Source organism: Pseudophryne corroboree, chromosome 6, assembly GCF_028390025.1.
Source record: "Pseudophryne corroboree isolate aPseCor3 chromosome 6, aPseCor3.hap2, whole genome shotgun sequence".
In the NCBI taxonomy this organism is placed as follows: Eukaryota; Metazoa; Chordata; class Amphibia; order Anura; family Myobatrachidae; genus Pseudophryne; species Pseudophryne corroboree.
The window spans coordinates 112,874,824-112,895,727 of NC_086449.1; the positions used below are offsets into that span (position 1 = coordinate 112,874,824).

The window sequence follows — 20,904 nt, forward strand, 5'->3', positions numbered from 1 at the left end:
ACTGTCCCAGTGATCAGCTTCCGGATCTCCTCCTCCCCTCTAATAGCAAGCAGCTCCCTTATTTCTTCCTCCTTCCAGTGCACCATGCTGTCTCTCTCATTCATCTCCCCTGCAGCACAATTGTGACCTCAGACACCAGCACCAGTGCCATGCCTGCTCAGCCAGTCAGAGAGACCCTGCTGCTCAGCCAATCGCCAGTGCCCCGCCAGCTCAGCCAATCAGCGCTGTTAACAGTGACCCATTTCTAAAATCCTGGGTCGGACCCTTTCAGACAGCCAGCAGCCCGTGTACGATCCGGGAAAAACCCAGGTAGAAACCAGGGTTGAAGTCCCAGGAATTCAGTCCTGTGTTGACCCTTTCAGACAGAAAAAAATCCGGGTCGGACCCTTCCAGAGTCGGGAAATTACCGGGTTCCTTTCTCTGTCTGAAAGGGGTATTAGATTTCTCTTCTATTAATTCACTTTGCATTTTGTTAATTGATATAAAGAAACTATGAAAGCATTCTTACTTTGCAGCATTTTTTCACTCACTGCATACAACTTTTGCACAGTACTGTACCAGCTATGTGTTTGCCCCATGTAAATTCTATGCATGTACTTTCTCTGCAAGTGCTCCATATACCTTCTATGTTTGTGCACTATGTACCTTGTATGCATGTACCTTCTATGTATATACTCTGTATACCTTCTACATGTGCACCAGGGTCATTTTAACAGAGGAGAGGGCCCGCATGCAGCCTCCGTTGTGGGCCCCGACCTCTCTATCAGTGAGTAGACTCTGGCATTATGCACATACACACGTCTCCGACAACATGGCGCCCACACCTTGTTTTCAGGAACATTGCCAGTGTGCAAGCGCAAATCACTCGGGCGGTCATTTTCCAAGTGATTTGTGTCGGCAGTGCAGGGCCGGCACCGTGGGACTCCAGAGGGTTAAGTATAATAAATGGGTGGAGGGTGTGCAGTGTGGGCCCCCCTGGACCCAGGTTCCTGTGTGCACCACACACCTTGCACCCTTTATAGAAATGCCTATGGTGTGCACGCTATATACCTTCAATGTGCTTGTCCTATGTACCTTCTATGTGTGTGTCCTATGTACCTTCTACATATGTACCCTATGTACCTTCTTTGTAAGTACCTTACATTACTTCTATGTGTGTGCCCTAGGTACCTTATATGTATGTACCTTCTATGTATACACCCTATGTATCTTCTATGTACAGTATATACACTATATGCCTTGCATGTATGTACATAAATATCTTCTATGTGTGTGCCTTATGTATCTTCTGTGCATTTACCTTCCATCTATATACTCTATATACCTTCTACGTGTGTGCCCTATGTACCTTCTACAGTATGTATGTACCTCATGTACCTTCTCTGTATGTGCTCTATGTACCTTTTATGTGTGTGCCCTATGTACCTTTTATGAATATACTCAATATACCTTCTATGTGTGTGCCCTATGTATCTTCTATGTGTGTACATTATGTACCTTCAATACCTGTTAAATATGTGCCATATATGAGCTTTCTATGTACCTACCTTATATATCCTATGTACCTTCTACATGTGTACCCTATGTACCTGTTATGTGTGTGCCCTATATGAGCTTTCTACAGTATGTGGGTACCTTATGTATCCTATGTTCCTTCTATGTGTGTACCTTCTCTGTAAGTACCCTATGTACCTTGTATGTGTGTAACAGTGTGGTGAGGCGAGGCAGAGCTTTTCCTGTCATATAAACGTATAAGTCAGAATTTGGACCTTATAAAGTATATGATAAATACAAGGAATATATTAGAAATATCTTCTTTGTATTATTCTAATAATTTTTATAGTCAAAGTGTAAAAAGTAAAAAGTCTATAGCAGGTGAAGCCGTGCCCCCCCCAACCCCCCATCTTTTCTGCACATCTATGTTCAACAGGGATATGGTCGTTAGGTCGACCCAACTTAGGTCGACCACTGAATGTCGACATTGCCCTTAGGTCGACATACATTAGGTCGACATGTACTAGGTCGACAGGTCAAAAGGTCGACATGCGGTTTTCACATTTTTTCTTCTTAATTTTTTGGATTTTTTCATACTTAATGATCCACGTGGACTATGATTGGAACTGTAATCTGTGCCGAGCAAGGTACCTTGCCCGAAGCATGGCAAGCGAAGCAAGCCATGCGAGAGGACACAGTGCACTAATTTGGGTTCCCCGTCACTTTACAGAGAAAATTACACCAAAAACAGTCAAAAACCTCTTGTTGACCTTTTGACCTAGAACATGTCGACCTAACGGCCATGTCGACCTAAGGGCAATGTTGGCCTTCAGTGGTCGACCTAATGAGTGTCGACCTAAGTTGGGTCGACCCAACGACCCATACCCGTTCAACACTCACCAAATTCCTAGCAGTATATCCTGCTGCGCCTGTGTATAATACCCACATGAACCCTTTGGCTCATATATTGTGTGTAAATCTGGTTCTGGTACTAGACAGTACCTCCTCCCCCATTTACCTCACCGCAACGTCCCTGGTGTGTGCCTGATGTACCATCTATGTATGTGTCTATGTGTGTCTCTATGTATCTTCTATATATACATTTTCTATGTATGTACTCTATGTACCTTCTATGTATGTGCCTTAAGTATAATCTATCTACTGTATGTACACTATGTACCCTCCACATATGTACCCATTACCTATTTACCTTAAATAACTTCTACATATGTACCCTATGTACAGTACCGTCTATGTATGTACCTTATATACATGTACCCTATGTACTTTGTATAAGTGTACCCCACGTACCTTTTATGTATTTACCCTATGTACCTTCTATATATGTACTCTATGTACCCTCAGTGTGTGTATCCTATGTACCATTTATGTGTCTGCCCAATGTACCCTACAGTATGTACATTCTATATATATATATATATATATATATATATATATATATATATATATACCTTCTATGCATGTACCTTATGTACTGTCTATGTATGTATCTTATTTACCTTTAAATGTGGCTGCTAAGAGAGAACATTATCACATATTATCACATGAATGCCACCTACCTTGTGAACCGATTGCTGTGTCTGACAGCATGAAATATGAAAGGTGTAGTGGGGTATTCCAAAATGCACCATATGGCTTATTACTGGACCAGAGCAGCAGATAGCCAACATGTAAAGCTTTCTCCCAGTTGGAACAGCCCACTTCAACATTCCCTACTCTCTGACTGCTGTGTAGTACTACCATTAGGCACTAAAGGATGTTGACATAAAAATCCTTAACAACAGTTTTATAAAGACACAAATTACTGATATGGGGGTAGTGCCATGCTCACAAACATCTGATCTAGAAAACAAACCGTGGGCGTTTATTGTCAGATAATGCCCATTACAAAAAAGTTTGTAAAAATGTGTGCTGATTAATAATTCTATGTTAGTGCTGAACACCATATGTCTCCTCAGATCATGTTAAATTATAGATGCCAACTAGGTGATGAATGAATATGTAACGCAGTATGTATAGTGGAATTTGTGACATCCCCAGGTTGCCAATCTCAATTGTATTATTTTGTTTCTCTCCCTTTTTAAAGGAGCTTTCTACTCTTTGGACAGATATAGGAATTTAGGCAGACCCTGTACAGTCCTTCACCTGGGTTGCCATACACTGGGCCTAATTCAGAGTTGATCGCAGCAGCAAATTTGTTAGCAGTTGGTCATTCCGAGTTGTTCGCTCACGAGTTGCTTTTAGCAGCATTGCACATGCTAGGCCGCCGCCCTCTGGGAGTGTATCTTAGCTTAACAGAATAGCGAACTAAAGATTAGCAGAACTGCTACTAAATAATTCCTTGCAGTTTCTGAGTAGCTCCAGACCTACTCCTAGACTGCGATCACCTCAGTCCGTTTAGTCCCTGGTTTGACGTCACAAACACGCCCTGCGTTCGGCCAGCCACTCCCCCGTTTCTCCAGCCACTCCTGCGTTTTTACCTGGCACGCCTGCGTTTTTTTAGCACACTCCCTGAAAACGCCAAGTTGCCGCCCTGTCAATCACACTACGATCACTCAAGCGTCGAAAAAACGTCGCTCGAGCTTGTGCAAATCTCTAAAGTTCTGTGTTAAATTACTTAGCGCATGCGCGCTGTGTACCATGCGCATGCGCATTTTCCACCTAATCGCTGCGTTGCGAAAAACGGCAACGAGCGAACAACTCGGAATGACCATCCATGTGCACTGCAGGGGGGGCAGATATAACATGTGCAGAGAGAGTTAGCTTTGGGTGGGGTGTGTTCAAATGGAAATCTAAATTGCAGTGTAAAAATAAAGCAGCCATTATTTACCCTGCACAGAAACAATATAACCCACCCAAATCTAACTCTCTCTGCACATGTTATATCTGCCCCACCTGCAGTGCACATGGATTTGCCCAACTGCTAACAAATTTGCTGCTGAGATCAACTCTGAATTATCCCCATAGTTGCTTGCACACTTGCACTCTGCTCCCCTTCTAGCTGCGTGCAGAGGAGAGGTCTGCTCTGTGCAAACTGTATGCTGATGTGACCAATTCAATCACCTGCCTTGTCATATCAGGAGGGTTGCTGTATTAATACTAGGGAGCAGATTTAAAAAAGCTTGGAGAGACATAAAGTGGAGAGAGATAAAGTACCAACCAATCAGCTCCTACCTGTCATTTTTCAAACACAGCCTGTAAACTTAGTTATAAGCTGATTGGTTGGTACTTTATCTCTCTCTACTTATCTCTCGCCAAGCTTTGATGTTTCCCCCCTAATTGTTGTGTCTCTGGTGCTGTGTAGATCTCTCTCTCTTCAATGCTCCCCCCCCCCCCCCCTCTTTTTCTCTCTTCTTAATCCATTTTACTCATCTGTCTATTTCTATTATCAGCACTTGATTTTATTATATACATTATCCTTAGCATGACCTTTTTTTTTTTCATCTTCACTGTTGCACTTTTTCAGGGTGTCCTCCTCTCTTTTTCTCCAGAGGGTTTTTTATCTGTATGTGGCCTATGCAGCCCTGTGGGTCTTTTACCTTTCATCTATACTGTTATACATTTTTGGTACGTTGTTACTGGGTGATTATGAGAAGTGTCTGTATTATCATCATGAGATAATATGTGATGAGAGCATGGGGAATAACAGATGTGTTTGGAGACTGCAGATGTGCTGGAAATGACATCACTGACTCTGGTGGGAAGGGTCAGAGTTCAGACCGCCATTACATGCAAAAGTGATCACAGCATATTTAGCACTTGAACTTTACATATATAAACATGTAAGGTATCCGGACTCCAGGTCGACAACAAAAAGTTCGACACACTTTAGGTCGACGCCAATTGGTCAACACACCTTAGGTCGACATGGATAAAAGGTCGACAGGAACAAGGTCGACATGGAAAAAGGTCGACATGAGTTTTTCACAATCTTTTTCTTATTTGGAACCTTTTCATACTTAACGATCCACGTGGACTACGATTGGAACGGTAATCTGTGCCGAGCGAAGCGGAGCGAAGGCACCATGCCCGAAGCATGGCAAGCGAAGCGAGCCATGCGAGGGGACACGGTGCACTAATTGGGGTTCCCGGTCACTCTACGAAGAAAACGACACCAAAAAAACATAAAAAACCCATGTCGACCTTTTTTCCATGTCGACCTTGTTCCTGTCGACCTTTTGTCCACGTCGACCTAAGGTGTGTCGACCAATTGGTGGCGGCCTAAGGTGTGTCGACCTTTTTGTTGTCGACCTGGAGTCCCAGACCCACATGTAAATGCCTAATAACTCTGTTTGAGGCTGAGCTACAACGCCTAACAGGGCAAGTAAAGGGACAATGAAGTGGTGATAAAAGAAACAGTGTCTTATAATAGTGGCACAGTAGTGGACAGGAATTATATTATAATGCTGGAGTAATAATATTAATGGGAAAGTGGTTAATAGGACAACAGTAGTAGAGCATGATTACATAATAGTCATAGAGGCAAAAGTACAACAGTGGTAAAGGTAAATAGTTTAACTGAAGCAGAAACATATAGAGAAAGTGTGATGGAACAATGTAGTTTAATAATGGCACAACACACTTGTGATAATAACAAATAGAAATACTGTAAAAGTATGTAAACCGGTAAAGAAGAAAATTATAAGTATGAAATAGACACATACTGATAGAACAGAATAGTGTACAAATGAATAACACTGTAATATGTTTTTGCACAAAATATTCACAATGCAATAATGAAGTGTAATAAAAAACAATGTAATAATGGCAGGGAAATAACGTAAACTGTAATAATGGAAGTGCAATAAAGAATAATGTCATAATGGCAGCGTAATAAAGAACTGTGTAATAATAAACACCAGCATACTGTAATAATGGCAGGATAATAATGAATAATGTAACAATGGCAGGGTAATAAAGAACAGTTTAAAAAATGTCAGGGTAATAATGAGCAATGTAATGACGGTAATGTGAGAAAGAACAGTGTAGTAATAGCAGGGTAATAAGCAACATGGTAATAATATCAGGGTAATAAAGAACAGTGTAATAATGGCAGCAAAATACAGAATTGTGTAATAATGGCAGGGTAATAAAACACTGTGTAATAATGGCAGCATAATAAAGAACAGTGTAAGAATAATGTCAGGGTATTAAAGGACAGTGTAATAATCGTAATGTTAGAAAGATCAATGTAATAATGTCAGAGTAATAAACAACATAGTATTAATATCAGGGTAATAAAGAATAATGGTGGCGTAAGAAAGAACAGTGTACTAATGGCAGAGTAATAAACAATGATGTAATAAAGGCATGAAAATAAAGAAAAGTGTAATAATGGCAATGTGAGAAAGAATAGTGTGATAATGGTAGGACAATAAACAATATGGCAATAATAGGGTAATACACAACACTGTAATAATGGTAGCAAAAGAAAGAACTGTTTAATAATGGCGGAGTAATAAAACACTGTGCAATAATGGCAGAATAATAAAGAACAGTGTAATAATGTCAGGGTAATAAGTAACAGTGTAGTAATGGTGAGGTAATAAAGAATAGTGTAATAATGTCACAAGAAGAACGATCAATGTAATAATCTCAGAGTAATAAACAACAGAGTAATAAAGAACAGTTTAATAATGGTGACGTAACAAGGAACAGTGTAATTATGGATGAGTAATAAACAATAATGTAATAAAGCCAGAGTAATAAAGAACAGTGTAATAATGGTAAGGTGAGAAAGAACAGTGTAATAATAGTAGAGTAACAAACATCAGTGCAATAAAGGCAGGGTAATAAAGAACAGTGTAATAATGGTAATGTGAGAAAGAACAGTGTAACAATGGTAGGGTAATAAACAGCGTGTAATAAAGAACAGTGTAATAATGGCAGAGTAATAAACAACAGGGCAATAAAGAACAGTGTAATAATGGCAGCATAAAAAAAGAACAGTGTCATAACAGCAGGGTAATAAAAACAGTATCATAATAGCAGGGTAATAAAGAATAGTGTCATAGCAGCATAATAAAGAACAGCATAATAATGGCAGGGCAATAAACAACAATGTAATAATGGCAGGGTATGAAAAGAATAGTGTAATAATAGCAGGACAGATGAAGAACAGTGGGGTATATTTACTAAGCCTTGTATGGAGTTAAAGTCGACGGAGATAAAGTACCAGCCAATCAGCTTATAACTGTCATTTTTCAAACGCAGCAGGTGACATGACAGTTAGTAGCTGATTAGCTGGCACTTTATCTCCATCCAACGCTTATTAAATAGACCCCAATGTTATAATGGCAGTGTCAGAGAAAAACTGTGTAACAATGTCAGCAAAAGAAAGAACAGCATAATAATAGCAGCAGCAGCAGGGTATTAAAAAAAATAGTGTAATAGCAGAAGGGTAATAAAAAACAGTGTAATAATAGCAGGGTAATAAAGAACAGTGTGATGATGTCAGGGTAATAAAGAACTGTGTAATAATGGCAAGCTAATAAAGAACAGTTATATAATGACAGCGTATTAAAAACACAGTATAAAAATGGTACGGTAATAAAGAATTATGGGGCAGATGTTTTAAGCCTGGGGAGGTCATAAAGTGGTGATAAAGCTGTGATAAGTGCAAGGTGATAACACACCAGCCAATCAGCTCCTAACTGCCAATTTACATATAGGAGCTGATTGGCTGGTGCGTTATTACCTTGCACTTATCACTGCTTTATCACTTCTCCAAGTTTAATAAATCTGACCCAGTGTAATAGTGATAGAGAAAGATAGTGTAATAGATAAGTAGATGAGTATGGTGTAATAATGTTTGAAATAATTAGTATAAATTAAATTAGTCGATGAAAACAAAAGTGTAATAGACGTACAGAAGGGAAACAATGGTAGGGAAAAATAATGCAAAAGTGAAAAACAAAAATAGTGTCAGAGTGGTTTGAAATACTAATAGTGTATTAGAGATGTAATAAAAGTGTAATAGCACAAAGAAGAATAGTGCAATCATGGGTATGTAGTCAGTCGTCACTCAGAATGTCAAGATTTGTCAGAATGTCCACACCGATTTTAGGGTTAGGTCGAGATTAGGGTGCTGTTGCAATTAGGGTTAGGCTAAGAAGGGGGAGATGTACCAAGTAGTGAAAAGAGTGTAGAAGTGAGCCAGTGGAGAAGTTGCCCATGGCAACCAATCAGCACTGAAGTAACATTTATAATTTGCATACTATAACATTATAGTTGATTGGTTGCCATGGGCAACTTCACTCTTTTCACTGCTTAGTACATATCCCCTAAACGAGATATCCCATTGCTGACATGCCAAATGTCAGAATTCACAATGTGGCATTCTGAAGTTGACAAAATATATCACATGGCATAAAAGACTAGTGTAGTCATGAAGGACAAAGAATAGTGTAATAGTATAGAGACAAAAAGTGTAATCATTGTATAGAAGAATAGTGTAGTGATGAATGGTGTGATAGCACAGATTCAGTAAGAATACGCTAGGTATAGAAGATTAGTGCAGTGATGGAGAAGAATAGAGTGATCATATTATAGGAGAATAGTGTAGCAATGACAATGAATAGTGTAATAGTATAGAGACAAAAAGTGTAATCATTGTATAGAAGAATAGTGTAGTGATGAATGGTGTGATAGCACAGATTCAGTAAGAATACGCTAGGTATAGAAGATTAGTGCAGTGATGGAGAAGAATAGAGTGATCATATTATAGGAGAATAGTGTAGCAATGACAATGAATAGTGTAATAGCAAAGAGAAGAATGGTGTAACCGTGATAAAGAGGAACGATGTAGTGATGATGAAGTATAGGTTAGTACTGACAGAGAACGGTGTAAGTGAACAAGGAATACTGGTGTATTAGTAATAAGTGAAAATACTGTAATAATCACTTTATAGTAATATAAATGAATGAACTGAAAGCCGTACAAATGAAGATTTGTGTGACAGTGGGAAGGACAATGAGGCATTAGGGTGACAGTGCCAGACAGTGAAATACAGCACATAAATATTGATTCAATTGCAGAGACTGATGAATATAAAAATAGTGATAGTGTAAAAGGGATAAAAAATAATAATAATATTCCAATAATAGCAAAGGATATACGGTGATAGTGATCAATGTAGCAGTGGTAGATATGTGAGATGGGAGACAGGACGAGCGATTGTGGAGCAATAAAGAAAATAGACCAAGAAAATAAAGCTTATAAGAGGATAAAGTAACATATTAGGGCTCTATAAGTGACACTGGGGAAAGAGCCAATTTCTTCTGCTAGATGCTCTCCTCATGTGGCCTGAGCCGCTCTGTGCACCACGATGTATGCATCGGTATCTATCACTGTTCGCAGTGTCTCGGAGGCATGTTGTGTCTGGTGAATGTCACACTGCCAAGACGCTGTGATATGAATTACACTGCTCTTTGCATTTGCTGTTGTGCGGTGTGTGTTCACCAGGCTTGGTATTGTATGCCAGTGACACAGACTTCATTCCATTTTAAAACAAAATATTTATCATACTATTTAATGACTGCCTCAGTGTTGCTGATGCAACTATTTGTTACTTGCTGTGTTATTCTAGCAGCCAGGAGTGGAATAAAGGAGGGAAGTGCGGCGTGTGCAGATACTACAGCTGGTAAAAACACTGGGGGTTAGTGTACCATGCGGGGTCAAAATGTACCATGAAGGGCCAGTATGTTCCATGGGTGTCAGTATGTATCATGAGGGGTCCGTAATTGATGTACAGGGTGGGTCTTGTGTACAATGTACATGTACCATGGGGAGGTCAGTGTACCATGTGGGGTGTCAGTGTACCATGTAAGTCAGTGTATCATGGGAGGCCAGTGTACCATGGGTTATTATAGTTCCATGTGGGTGAGTGTACCATATGGGTGAGGGTACCATGGGGTATCAGTGCACCATGTGGGCCAGTGTACTATGGGGGTCAGTGTACCATGTGGTATCAGGGTATCATGTGGGTGAGTGTACCATAGAGTATGAATGTATCATGTGGGTCTGAGTAGCATGGGGTATCAGTGTACTATGTGGGTCAGTGTACTATGGGGTATCTGTATACCATTTGGGCATGTGTGCCATGGGGTATCAGTGTACCATGTGTGTCAGTGTACTATTGGGGATTAATGTACAGTGTGGGTCAGGGTACCATGGGGTATCAGTATACCATGATGGTTTCAGTGCACCATGTGGGTCAGTGTACCATGGGTATCAGCGTACCATGTGGGTCAGTCTGCCATGGGGGGTAGTTAGTGTATCATGGAGGGGGGTCAGTGTATCATGTAGGGGTCAATGTACCATGTGGGTTAGTGTACCATGGGTATCAGCGTACCATGTGGGTCAGTGTACCGTGGACTTTCTTTTTGCAGTCACAATATCCCCATGTACAGTGAGGTAAATATTTGTATAGTGCACTTGTGAGTACCGTCTCTTATTTCCACTATACGGTGTGCTCTGACATCAGCGGCCTTGGCAGTCATGCATACTTCTGATGTGTGTCATTGTGTATACTCACTGTATGGTACGCAGTCATACTGAACTTCCAGGTATTTGTAGGTCCCTGGACACGGGTCAGGAAAGGCTTCGGAGTCGGCAATGACAACACACTGTGTACGATTGTTACATCTGTGGGGAAAGATACACCATTAGGCTTATCACTTGGGATGGTTCAATCAAGACAATGGTGGTAATGTCAAGGGTGAGAAGAGGGGAAACCAGGCTAAACCATTACCATGGAGTAGATGGGGTGATCCAAGAGAGATGATATATTATAGCAGTGTGCAGCGGGAAGGGGTAGATAATCTGGGTAGGACACATCAGAAGATGGGAGGTGAGTGTGGAACATTAGGTAGAACTGTCGACGTGCAGGATGTGGATAGGAAGAGCCAGCCCCCGCTTCCATGTCTGCCTCCAGGCCTAGCGGTGTGGGTTAGGAGACCACCATGTGAAGGGATGTGGGGAAGGCAGTGTCTGATTGTGTGAGCCATGTTCCTGTTGCAGGTAGAAGGCTCAGGGTGTGTAAGTGGAAGAGGATTAGAGTTTGTATCAGAGCGTGTATTCCATAGGACCCATTTACAGTCCTGTAATAGTGATGCGGGGCAGGTGACGTACAGTATATGAGATGTCTATAGAATGAAGCTTATGGGGGCTGCAGGGAGCCTGGATTTTGTTATATATCACCAGCCATTGGAATACAATTCTATACAAATGAACATATACATTTAACCCACATAGCCAATAATACTGCAAGACGCTTACAACAGATGTTTCTCACATATGTGCCACCAAGACATGCACAGAACACCTAACATTACTAATGTTTCACAGGCAGGCAGAGCTGTGTACTGGGTACATGTAATACCTCACACTGTGCTATAGACCAACATAATACTAACAACACAGGATAATGTGGTTAAATCCATGGTGGCTCTGGGATAGGCAAAGTAAGATGCACACTGAGGTAAGTGTATTCACACTACAGGTAACAGGTAACATCTCTGGCTGTCTAGTGACGCATTCTCACCACCTTGACTAGTCAGCCATAGATTATACTAGTGATCTGGCTGTCCTGGCATATTTATAATAGGTGAAGTGTGTGCTGTGCACATGGGCACCCGAGGTCCAGTAGTGCCCACAACACACACCTACTTTTTCAATACTTACCCTCCGGTGTCCCGAATCGGCATCAGCAGTAATGCAGAAATCACCAGGAAAATGGTGTGGCTGACATTTTCCCGGCATTTTGTGTATTTGCATTAAGAAAATCACTGTGAAAATGGCCACTGCGCCATTTTCCCGGAGACCTGCGCACGAGCAGTAGACTGTGGGACAGCGCTAGTGTCCCCTAGTGTCCAGAGTCTATAGCGCACCTAGAGAGGATAGGGGCCCAGACGGAGTCTGCACATGGGCCTCTTCCTTTCCTGAAGCTCCCCTGTCTGGCTGCATGTACATTTCATGCAACTGCTCTAATCCCATGATGCTGTCTGATGTTCCTCCAAGAAGCTACTATGCCGTCCTCTTGTAGGACCAAGGGACAATTATAAGGTTCCTGAAAATAGTAATGTAAAGCGCCACTGCAACAAGCAATATGCAATATCATTTCCAGCCATCATTTTGGATGCATGTGGAAATAAAATCCCAAATTACCTATCATTAACGTTTACTTCTATAGCGCCTGTATATTGCTTTTCTGCAGTTTATTCACTCTTTACCAGCATTCATTTTGCCTTTAAAGTGTCTGTTACTAAAGTGCAGGGTTTTACACTCTAGTAAACAACACAAGAATAATATACAGTCTACACAATAATACTCTTTATGGTAAGTGCATTGATTGTTGTATAGTCTATATTTTTGGTCCTCTCTATAATCCACTGTCATACTATCACACATAGAAACTGGCTGCAGGGAGTGGATCACACAGTGTGCTCACTAACCTTCAATGTCTAGAGATCATGTAGGAGTTCTAGCCGAGCCATTCAACCACTCAGAAACATAAGTACTATATAATAGGCTTTCTTCTCAATATAGCTCATGCAGCGCCAAACTTGGATTATTTTCTATTACATTTTTTTTTCTTAATCCGTGGATTATATATTTTTTATATACTTTACTTGGATTACTTCTCCATTTGTGTTACTTGTTGGATTGTGATGTCAAGCATTTTGATTTTCTATTATCTTGCAGGTTACGGGGCTGTACATACTTGTACACAATTTGTTATCATTATTACAATGGGGGTAATTCGGAGTTGATCGCAGCAGCAAATTTGTTACCAGTTGGGCAAAACCATGGGGGTCATTCCGACCTGTTCGTAAGCTGCTGTTTGTCGCAGCGGTGCAAACGGGTCAGATCTGCGCCTGCGCAGCGGCCGCAATGCACATGCGCGTCGTTGCCCTGTGACGGCCGTCGCCGGGCAACGACCAAAAGAACGAAGAAAGCGATCGCTGGAGCGATCGGAATAAGATTGACAGCAGGAAAGCGTTCCGGGGCGGCAACTCACCGTTTTCTGGGAGTGGTGAGTCCAACGCCATGTCCAGGCGTTTGGAGGGCGGATGTCTGATGTCAATTCCAGGACTTGCATCGCTGGATCGATCGCACAGGGTAAGTAACTCTTACCCTGGTCTTCTTTTACAAGAAACTTTTTTTGCATAGCAGGGCTGCACAAGCGTTCACAGCCCTGCTATGCAGAAATACATTCCCCCATAGGCGTCATCTAATTAATCGCACGAACAGCATAAAGTTGCTACCTGCGATCAACTCGGAATGACCCCCCATGTGCACTGCAGGTGGGGCAGATATAACATGTGCAGAGAGAGTTAGATTTGGGTGGGTTATATTGTTTCTGTGCAGGGTAAATACTGGCTGCTTTATTTTTACACTGCAATTTAGATTTCAGTTTAAACACACCCCACCCAAATCTAACTCTCTCTGCCAGTAGCGGATCTTTCCATGGGCAAGCAGGACTTTTGCCCGGGGCGCCGCCTTCCGGAGGGCGCCGGAGCCATCTGGAGGGCGCCGCACCATGGCAAGATCCGCTGCTGCTGTGGTGCTCCCCCGCTGCCTTCCTGGAGAGGACCTTAACTGTAATGATGTGCGGTGCGCGTTGACGTCATCGCGCACCGCACAGCAAAGGTCCTCTCCACGAAGGGAACTAGAACTAGTTTTCCTTCGTGGAGAGGACCTTTGCTGTGCGCGATGACGTCATCGCGCACCGCACATCCTACTACAGTACAGGGGGCGTAACTGACCACGTCCCCTGTATGAAGCCACGCCCCCTAATGTCGCCCGGGGCGCAATAAGCCCCGGAACCGGCTCTGCTCTCTGCACATGTTATATCTGCCCCCCCCTGCAGTGCAGATGGTTTTGTCCAACTGCTAACAAATTTGCTGCTGCGATCAACTCTGAATTACCCCCAATGTGCGATTTGTAAATCAGAAAATATTACTTAATAGTGATATAGGAGATAGCCTAGCTGTAGCCAGGGGGAAAATTGTGTTTTCGTTTTGGTGACATATGAAATAATACCTACTGACATTCATGCGGACTGTGCATTGTGAGGAATCAGGAAAAGTTAATTGTAAGGAGAATCCAAACAGGGAATTGCACTTCTTTGGCCTGGGCTGTTTAGCTGAGGAGGCCGTGTGTCACTTCGTTCCTCTCCATGTGACACTCTCACAGGGGAAAACATTACCCACCCTTCCAGCTCATCAGCAATACACTCAACATCTAGGACATGGCTTTATGGCAGAAAGCTACAGTAATCCATACATCACCCTGTGACCCTAATGAGCTCAACATAGAGTAGTACATCAGGAACAAAGCTGACAATTGGGACAAATGTTTCCAGGCCCCTAGGATTTCCAGTGCTACAGAGACACGTTAGATCATAAATACATGGCAGGATCAGTTAATAGGTGGGTACTGATTGGGCAGCTGTATTGCCTATCTTATCAGGCTTCTGTGTGGAAGTGTCTTGGATTATTAAAATACACCCAGGTTCACAGAGTAGCATGGGCACATTATTTAAAGCATGAAAACGTGGAAACCCGAACATACTGGATATACTAATTATATTACACAACACTGTATAATACAACTCTATAATGCAGAAATATGGTCCTGATTCAGAGATGTATGCAAATTCGATGTTAGCGTAATCTCAGATGGTTTAAGATTTGCAGATGCGCAGAAGTCTCCCTGCGTGTGTGCAGATCTGGTTCTGCGATTTCACTGTATTGCCCCAAAACCCGCAGCATGACTGACATGGGGGGCGGCAACGGGCAGTGTTCCAGAAAACAGGGGCACGTCAGTCACGTTTTCTGGCTGTACTGCGTCCTTAGATGAAGCCACACTGGCTTCAGCAGCGTGAATTTCCCCCTGAGGGCTATACAAAAAGGACCTGAGGGTCACTCAGATGCCCAAAATTCATATACATGATCCAATGCAGCATCTTCACACACAGCAGTGGATCACTGAAGCTGCAGTGGCTATATACATATATATATATATATAGAAGTCCATAACGGTTATACACCTTGACAAAGGGGCATGTAAGCCCCGAAACGTTGGCTATCTGTAACTTCTTTGAAATATAACCTCATTTACTTCACGAAAATCCTCGAGTGCCGCTGTGTCTTTTGGACTTCTGCATAACTTTTACTGAGGGCACCGGGGTATCTTCAAGCCAGCCGGGAGAGTGCCAGACCTATTTGGGATCTATATATATATATATATATATATATATATATATATATATATATAAATAAATAAAAGACGTTTTAGATTAAGGAAACGACCACAGAGTACAATGTCTATACCTCTACTTCTGACCACGGTCTAGAATACGTACTGTAGGCCACAATATGATACTATGTTGGTTGTTGCTTGAGAAGTGTTTCCATTCGCAGGGCCAAGAAGTACAACACAGCAAAGATTGCGAGTGCGGAGATAAGGGTTGTTGTGGCTTAGAAAGTAGAAGGACTGGAGATAATTGGGATGGGTATAGCCCCCCAAGGCTCTATGGTGGCCCCCTTTTCCCTGGCAGCCTAAATAAACTGTTGATTTACAGGCCCTGAGCTCACATGTATAACATAAATATACAATACTTTTCATGTACAATACTTGGACTTTAGTCGTTTAATATATTACCACTGTGAAATTCTCATATCTCACTTCTGCCTCTGGATTTGTATTTATGAAAATCAGACATCCTTAATTTAAATCTTGAATGACATATAACGAGCTGAGCTGTTATCTTGCCCAGCCTTTTCCGTAAGACCCCTCCATTAGTAGCATTATTCTAAAAGCGCCCTCTGACCAGTTTATTAGAGTTGGGTTTCCAGCCTCCAAGCAACGACTGATGGATCACTGTTTCTGCCAGTAAGATCTCCACCTCATTATACACCCTTGTCATACCCAATTGTGCCAGGCAGTGTGCCTTCAGCTACTTAATGAGAAGCTATTTTCAATATGTACCATCATTTATCACCTACAGATGGTTATCATTCTTACTGGCTATAGTGAGAGACGGTTATTGTAACTGACTATGTTATTTCATCGGCTCCTTGTAAAATGTTGTTCAGCTTTTGTTCCTGAGGAGTTAATTATATGAGATGGCTGAAGATAACCTGAGCATATCCCAACTGAGAAAGAGCCACTTACGCTGCCCACACACGCTGCGTCTTTGATGGCTAATTTTGTTGTTTTAGACAAAAATGGCCAAAAATGACCACATACGTGGTTCCTAAGTAATTGGCCATCCTGATCAGAATCTGGTGCGTCCCCTGACCAATCTACTCTTTATGTGCAGGCACCGGCTATAAGAACACTGAGAGACAATTCTGGATAATATTTCACAGGAGAATGTGCAGTAACTAACAGCAACCAATCATTCTCTCTCTCTCTTTCTCTACACACACACACACACACACACACACACACACACACACACACACACACACACACACACACACACACACACACACACACACCAATCAGTTTTCATATTAAAACCACTGACAGGTGAAGTGAATAAAACTGATTATCTCACCACAATGGCACCTGTCAATGGGTAGGATATGCATGCTTCTGAAGAAGGACCTATACGGTCTGAAACGCGTTAAGCGGGACGTTTGTATGTGACTCTGGGCGGAAAAACGGACACCAGGAGGTACTGTCTGAGGGGCTGAAATTCCGGACTTCATCCTCTCTCTTCCATTCAGCTAACATCAGGGAAGGTGACGGAAGTCCTGTCTGTCTGCTGCCTGCCATTAGTGGAGTATTTTAATCTGCTGTGATTTTATGTCTTTCTTGTAAGTGTAATTGGTATTAAAGATTTTGTAATTTTTTAAGAACCACTCCACTATTATCTTTTTATCCCTCTTAAAACTTGGTCCACTGCAAAGTGCCAAGGGAGCAGAGGTTTATATCCTTGTGTGTTGGTGTTGGATTCACACCTGTGAAATAGGAAGAATCTATCATCTGGGAGCAGTTTGCCCAATTGGATATTTCCATACATGCTGACTATCCCCCTACGTTTGTAAGTGTGGATTTGGATATTTGAAATTAATGATATAAAGGAAATATTACACTATATTTGTTCTTTTTCTTTTTCTCTAAAAACCCTACTTATGTGAGAGCCTTTTGGGATAAGAGAAAACACATCATTCAGATGTTTATCCATTCGGAGTTTTGGAAACCATTAGCTTGACACCCTCAAGCTGAATTTAAGGGTGAACTCTATATTATTGTTACATTTATAGCTGCATGGTTATCTTTGTGTGCGCTAGATGTCCTTTGTGTTTTCTGTTATTTGCAATGGGTAGGATATATTACACAGTAAATGGGCACTTAGTTCTTGAAGTTGATGTGCTGGAAGCCGGTATAATGGGCAGGCATAAGGATCTGAGTGATGGCAAGATGACTTGGTCACAGCATCTCCAAAATGGCAGGTCTTGTGGGATGATGCTGTATGCAGTAGTCAGTACCTAAATGGTCCAAGGAAGGACAACCGGTGAACCAACGATAAAAGGCTCACTGATGTGTGCTGGGAGCAAACGCTAGCTTGTCTGCTGATCTCTGTCCACAGCCATAAAAGATTACAAGCGGCACATGAGCGTCAGAACTGGACCACAGAGCAATGGAAGGTGGCCTGATAAAACACCTTTTATTTTACATCATGTGGATGGTTGAGTGCGTGTGTGTCGTTTACCTGGGGAAGAGATGGCACCAGGATGCACTATGGGAAGAAGGCAAGCCGGCGGAGGCAGTGTGATGCTCTGGGCAATGGTCTGCTGGGAATCCTTGGGTCCTTACATTCACTTGGATGTTTCTTTGACATGTACCTAAATATTCTTGCAGACCAAGACCAAGGCCCTCATTCCGAGTTGATCGGTCGCAAGGCGAATTTAGCAGAGTTACACACGCTAAGCCTACGCCTACTGGGAGTGTATCTTAGCTTCTTAAAATTGCGACCGATGTATTCGCAATATTGCGATTACAAACTACTTTGCAGTTTCTGAGTAACTTCAACCTTACTCTGCCTGTGCGATCATTTCACTGCTTGTCGTTCCTGGTTTGACGTTACAAACACACCCAGCGTTCGCCCAGCCACTCCTCCGTTTCTCCAGCCACTCCTGCGTTTTTTCCGGAAACGGTAGCGTTTTCATCCACACGCCCATAAAACGCCGTGTTTCCGCCCAGTAACACCCATTTCCTGTCAATCACATTACGATCGCCGGAGCGATGAAAAAGCCATGAGTAAAAATACTATCTTCATTGTTAAATTACTTGGCGCAGTCGCAGTGCGAATATTGCGCATGCGTACTAAGCGGATTTTCATTGCGATGCGATGAAAAATACCGAGCGAACGACTCGGAATGAGGGCCCAAGTACACTTCTTCATGGCAGCAGTATTTTCTAATGGCAGTGGCCCTGGAGGTTCCACCTCACAACTTACAGGACTTAAAGGATCTGCTGCTAACGTCTTGGTGCCAAATATCACAGGAACCTTTAAAGGTCTTGTGGCGTCCATGCCTCACTGGTTCAGAGCAGTTTTGGCAGCACAAGGGACTACACTATATGGGACAGCTACAGCCTATGAGGAAGGTGCACACCAGCAGGGAAATGGCCATGTGGCCAAACCTCCGTATGACTTTATTCTCCATGCCTTACTGAGAAGTACTTATAAAGCTCCTTGTTGGAATATGGAGGGGAAAAAAACTAGGACTATTAGCACTTTATGGCCTTGCACCCTCAGAGTTAGATGTATTTCTTGCGTGCAGAATACTGTATATGCATACATATATACTAGGGAAATGATAGAATGTGACTGACTGATTACTATTGGCTGCGGTAGAGAGGGCTGCATTGGGCTGTATTGTGTACTATGCCCTCAAAAGAGCTGCTGTCATTTAATAACAGGGACTCCTTGCAAGGGCATTATTATTGCAGGACTTTTACTGCTGGCCATCGGACACATTAGGCAGGAAGAGTCGGTCAACTGGAAGCCTGAATTCAGCCAAAAAGACAGGTAAGTGTTAAATCAGGAGGCAGATAAAGATGTCCAGATACAGTACAGGAGTAATTACGCTCTATTGTGTGGACAAGTGAGACCCAATTGTTTAAAATTTCAGCCCAGCAGACTTCTCGGAGCCCGCCATTCCAGGGGGCCTGCTAGCTACTGTACATGAGGGATAAGGGGAGGCAGGAACAGCCCCTCTACTGAGCAAGGCGATGCTAAGTATCCTATTTGTGGGAAGCCCTATACAGTGGCAACCATACCCCTGATAAAAAGAGGTCTCTGCCAAGTAACTGGAACTTTCTATACGAACAGTGTAGATAAGGGGTTATGTCACCAAACCACGCCACATCTGGCTATGCTGCACCCACTTCCACTGAAGTCATGGCTCTTTTCTGGCAGCCTACAGCTTTACCCTTTCAAAATCAGAACTGCATTCTCTGAGTTGAGTTGGCATGAACAGCGGCATGCCTGATGAATGAAGAGATTTTCATCAGGTATTTAACCACAGACTTCAGTATAATAGTGCAATTAATTCATTAATATATTTAACATGAAACTACAATAATGAAATTGCCTATTTTTAAACTCTACGTAGGAGACTTTTATTTCTGTACTAAAGTAATAAAGGTTAATACTGCATTATGCAGACTAAGGGGGATATCCAATTACCCGTGTTACATTACAGCGTGTAATGATATCAGCCGCAAGCTCCGGCTTATCTGGGTTTTTGTGTTACCATCTGCACCGGGTTCTGGCTTGCGACAGCTCCCGGTGAAGACCACTCCGCCGTCAAGTGACCGCCACCAGGAGTGGGGGAAGACAGGGGATGCGGGTCACAGCGCTGCTCCGGCTTCCAGCCTACTGTTGCTGCGCCAGGCATAGGACACTGACGGGTTACCGGGGCTTGGAAAATAGACAAAACAGTCATTCAGACAAATTGGTAAAGTCATGGATTTAACCGATTTGTCTGAATGACAGGTTCTATCTGTTTTCCAGTGTTTGGAAGTAAATGGTCCATTGTCATTTGTTTCCAGTAAACTACCAGATTTTCATTCCTAACAACTAGATTGGACAGATGGTCTCTGAGATAATTTTATAGTGTAAGCCCAGTTGAAAGGGGGGTACACACGTGGAGATGTGTGCTGAGCGATCTATCACAGACCGGTCAGGAAGTCAGCAGCCTGACTAGATTATGCCTGCATGCCTGACAGGCACAATCTAGAACTGGCAGGCACAATCTAGAACCTGTGCATGCAGGCACAATCTAGAACCGGCGATAGCGAAGCGCGGTGCCGCGCATCGCTATCGCTATGGTCATACACACGCATAGATCCGTGCTTAATTTCTA

General features: G+C 42.5%; 1 protein-coding gene across 3 annotated transcripts in view; it reads right to left on the reverse strand.

The window, feature by feature from the left end:
* Positions 1 to 20,904, reverse strand: part of ADGRL1 (adhesion G protein-coupled receptor L1) — a 486,786-nt gene that overhangs the window by 109,644 nt on the left and 356,238 nt on the right. For all 3 annotated transcript variants that reach the window (XM_063931701.1, XM_063931699.1, XM_063931700.1), the window contains exon 4: positions 11,052 to 11,161. In XM_063931701.1, the coding sequence (XP_063787771.1) occupies positions 11,052 to 11,161 (110 nt within the window). The remainder of the gene's footprint in view (positions 1 to 11,051; positions 11,162 to 20,904) is intronic.